Source organism: Cucurbita pepo, chromosome LG09, assembly GCF_002806865.2.
Source record: "Cucurbita pepo subsp. pepo cultivar mu-cu-16 chromosome LG09, ASM280686v2, whole genome shotgun sequence".
Lineage (NCBI taxonomy): Eukaryota > Viridiplantae > Streptophyta > Magnoliopsida > Cucurbitales > Cucurbitaceae > Cucurbita > Cucurbita pepo.
In genome coordinates, this window is record NC_036646.1 from 7,980,835 (window position 1) to 7,985,162 (window position 4,328).

At 40.3% G+C, this 4,328-nt stretch overlaps 1 protein-coding gene across 2 annotated transcripts; it reads left to right on the forward strand.

Annotated features, from left to right (window-relative positions):
* The first annotated feature begins 877 nt into the window (after positions 1-877).
* Positions 878-3,574, forward strand: LOC111802494 (sugar carrier protein C). Of its 2 annotated transcripts, XM_023686886.1 has the most exons (5): positions 878-1,032; positions 1,092-1,147; positions 1,229-1,551; positions 1,771-2,400; positions 2,952-3,574. In XM_023686886.1, exons 1-5 carry the CDS (start codon positions 956-958, stop codon positions 3,432-3,434), a joined length of 1,569 nt encoding a protein of 522 aa, XP_023542654.1. In that variant the 5' UTR covers positions 878-955; the 3' UTR covers positions 3,435-3,574. The 2 variants fall into 2 exon arrangements, with proteins under 2 accessions (XP_023542654.1, XP_023542653.1); XM_023686885.1 differs by lacking the exon at positions 878-1,032 and having other exon boundaries at positions 1,069-1,147.
* Positions 3,575-4,328: the final 754 nt, after the last annotated feature.

Sequence of the window (4,328 nt, forward strand, 5' to 3'; positions counted from 1 at the left end):
AGGGTAGGGTACTAAAGGTCCTCGGACTTCCAGGCGGTTTTTCTTTTGGGCAGTTCCCTGAACCGCTCCGTAGGGACTTTTTTTTAGCGCTTGCTTACTTCTTAAAGTCAGGATTAAAGATGGAGGAGCTTTCTCCGAGTGGGGATTGGCTATTAGACGAGACCCGAGTTATCAAGGCTCAAAATGACAAGGACTTCTCATTGAGCAGGATCAATGCTATCTTGAACGGTCAAGAGAACGAGGGCCGATGGTTGACTCAAATGATGGGACAAGCTTATCATGAGTAGTATTGCATAAACTCCCTACCATTTTCCACAAACTTTGTTTTATTTATTTATTTATTTATGGTAAAAGTAAAAAATATGGACGAAATAATGACGTATGCACTTAGAATTAGCATTCCCATTTGACCGGCGTTGACTGGCTATTGCCAGTCACCTCCAACTTGCATGATTCAGCTGATCTCACCACTTGATATTCCAACAATAATAAATAAATAAATAAATAAATAAATAAATCTTAAATTCAAAATTTCATGATCTTATCTACAGCATTTATTAGGGGTTTAAAAGCTTATGGTATTGACCCATCATCAAATTAATTAATTATTATTTTTTAATATATATATATATATATATCTTTAACAAAACTCAATTTTTTTTATAAAAATAATTTAAAAAAAAAACACAAAATTTCAACGCATAGATTTAAGGAAAATAATCCTTAAATTACAAAACCCATCTGTTCTTATCTAGATTTACCATGTCTACGCTAAAATATTATCATATTTTAAGATAATATTTTGCGATAATTCATAATTATTTTTCAATAATTTATTGCTCGGAGTTGTCCATCTTCTCTATAAATAACATTTTTCAACTCCAACCCTGTCGCCATTCTCTCTCATGCTATTTAATTTCTAGTTCATCTTGTTTTTGTTTGAGCTTGATCCAAAATGCCGGCTGTCGGAATCGCCGTCGGCGGCAGTAAAAAGGAGTATCCCGGCAACCTTACTCTGTATGTCACTGTAACATGTGTCGTTGCCGCCATGGGCGGTTTGANTGCAACCTTACTCTGTATGTCACTTTAACATGTGTCGTTGCCGCCATGGGCGGTCTGATTTTCGGCTACGATATTGGGATTTCAGGTACGGATTCCTCAGTAATGGTTTTGAGCTAAATGGGTTTTTCTTTTTGTTGATTTTGTTTTGGTGGGTCGATCGGTGTAGGTGGGGTGACTTCCATGGACTCGTTCTTGAAGAAATTCTTCCCGTCGGTGTTCAGGAAGAAGCACGAGAACCAAACGACGAACCAGTACTGTCAGTACGACAGTGTAACGTTGACGTTGTTCACGTCGTCGCTTTACTTAGCGGCGCTGTTGTCGTCGTTGGTTGCGTCGACGGTGACGCGTAAATTTGGGAGGAAATTGTCTATGTTGTTCGGTGGTGTTCTGTTTTGCGCCGGTGCTATCATTAATGCCGCTGCTAAGAACGTTGAGATGCTTATTATTGGGCGTATTTTGCTTGGTTTTGGTATTGGATTTGCCAATCAGGTACCTTCCTCTGTTTTTTGCTCTGTTTTGACCCCACAGAGAGCGATGGCGAAACATTTGGACAAACACAACTGGGGTTGTTCTTTTTTTCATTAATTTTTGTTGTTTATATGTCATAATCATGAAATAAAAAATGGGTTTTGTTTCTTTTTTGAAATCAGTGGATATTTCTTATTGCTCTGTTTTGAATTGGTTGTTTTTTTGGGTTTTTTTTTACAGTCTGTGCCGCTTTATCTGTCGGAAATGGCTCCATACAAATACAGAGGAGCTCTGAATATTGGTTTTCAATTGTCGATTACAATTGGGATTTTGATAGCCAATGTGTTGAACTATTTCTTCGCGAAGATCAAAGGTGGTTGGGGATGGCGTTTGAGTTTGGGCGGCGCTGTGGTGCCTGCTCTTATAATCTCTGTTGGATCGTTGATTCTTCCCGACACTCCGAACTCCATGATCGAGCGAGGACGCAACGACGAGGCTCGACAGCAACTGAAAAGAATCCGTGGAGTTGAGGACATTGATGAAGAGTTTAATGATCTTGTTGCAGCCAGTGATGAGTCGAAGAAAGTGCAGAATCCATGGACTAATCTTTTGAAGCGAAAATATAGACCTCATCTGAGTGTGGCTATCTTGATTCCCTTCTTTCAACAGCTCACTGGCATCAATGTCATTATGTTCTATGCTCCTGTTCTTTTCGACACGATCGGGTTCGGAAGCGATGCTGCTTTGATGTCGGCTGTGATCACCGGTTGCGTTAATGTTGCTGCTACTGTCGTGTCGATCTATGGTGTCGATAAATGGGGACGGAGGTTTCTTTTCCTTGAAGGTGGAGTTCAAATGTTTATCTGTCAGGTATGTAATTAGTTCAAATCAATCTTGATTTTGTTAGGAACCACGACTCTCCCTATATGATATTGTTTACTTTGGATATAAGCTCTCATAGCTTTGTTTTGGGCTTCCCCAGAACGTCTTAGATGTATTCCTTACTCCCTCCCAACAATCCTTCCCTTGATCAAAGTATACTATAGAGCCTCCCGTAAAGCTTATAAAGCCCTCGACAATGTGAGACTCCCTCCCAACAATCCTCCTTAAGGCCTATGGAGCCCTCAAACAGTCTCCCCCTTAAGCGAGGCTCACTTCTTCTCTAGAGTTCTCAAACAAAGTACACCTTTTGTTTGACACTTTAAGATTCTATTGACATGGCTAAGTTAAGGGCATGACTTTAATACCATGTTAGAAACCACGAATCTCCACAATAGTATGATATTGTAGAGCTTTGCTTCAGGCTTCTCCAAAAGGTCTCATACCAATGATCATTCCCTAAATTAGCTAATATAGGACTCTCTCCCAACAATCCTCAAGAACATGAAGTTCAAAAGTTGATCGTGTCTGGTTTTTTGCAGGCTGTCGTGGCGGCCGCGATCGGAGCAAAATTTGGAGTAAGTGGGAACCCGGATACGTTGCCCAAGTGGTATGCCATAGTGGTGGTGTTGTTCATTTGCATATATGTTGCAGGGTTCGCATGGTCATGGGGGCCTCTAGGTTGGCTTGTGCCCAGTGAAATCTTTCCACTAGAGATTCGTTCGGCTGCTCAAAGTGTAAACGTTTCAGTCAACATGTTCTTCACGTTCGTAATTGCACAAGTGTTCTTGACAATGCTGTGCCATATGAAATTTGGGTTGTTCATATTCTTCGCCTTCTTTGTTGTGGTCATGTCCATCTTCGTAGCCTTGTTCTTGCCTGAGACAAAGGGCATTCCTATTGAAGAAATGAGCCAAGTTTGGAAGAAGCATTGGTACTGGAGAAGATTTGTTCTTGACACTGATTTCCCTGCTAAGAACAGAGGAGTTGAAATGGGAAAAGGAGGAGGAGGAGGATATGCTTAGAATGCTTATTATTTTAATGTAATCACTTTGTAAGTGTTACTTTTTACCATGAACTTCACATATCAATATCAATTTGTCATTTAGATTGTGTAATTATTATCTTTCATGAACAAAAATATAGTGTCATTGTCATTGTGTGAGATCTCTTATTGAAGAGAGGAACAAAACATTTGTTATAAATGTGTAGACGCGTAAAACCGTTACGTAATGGGCTAAATCGGACAATATCTGTTAGCGGTAGACTTGGACTATTTCAAATGGTATCAAAGTTAGACACGGGGAGATGTGTCAGCGAGGATGCTGGCCTTTAAAGAGGTGGATTGTGAGATCCCACGTTGATTTGAGTGGGGAACGAAAGATTTCTTACCACATTTTAAAACCCGGCTCCAAGGGTGGATTATGAGATCCTACATTGACGGGAGAGGAGAACGAAACATTCCTTGTAGAAGCGTAGACACATTTTAAAACCAATACATAACGGCTCCAGGATTGTGAGATCTCACATTGATCGGAGAGGGGAAGGGCAGAGACGGGATTGTGAGATCTCACATTGGTTGGAAAATAAACGAAACATGGCATAGACCATTTTTAAACTGATATGTAACAACCTCAAGAGGAATGAATGGTAAGATCTCACATTAGTTGTAGAGGGGTACGAAACATAACAGTCCTAAAGGGTGGATTGCTAGATCCCACGTTAATTAGAGAGGAAAACGAAACATTCTTTAGAAGGGCATAGACGCATTTTAAAATCGATACGTAACCGACTAAAATAGACAAATATCTTTCCAATGGTGTCGAATGAACGAGTGGATTTTGTAAGATCGCATCATGAACAGCAGCCATTGATTTTCCTTTGTCAACGCACTCCCACGCCCAAAAAGAGGAGGGTAA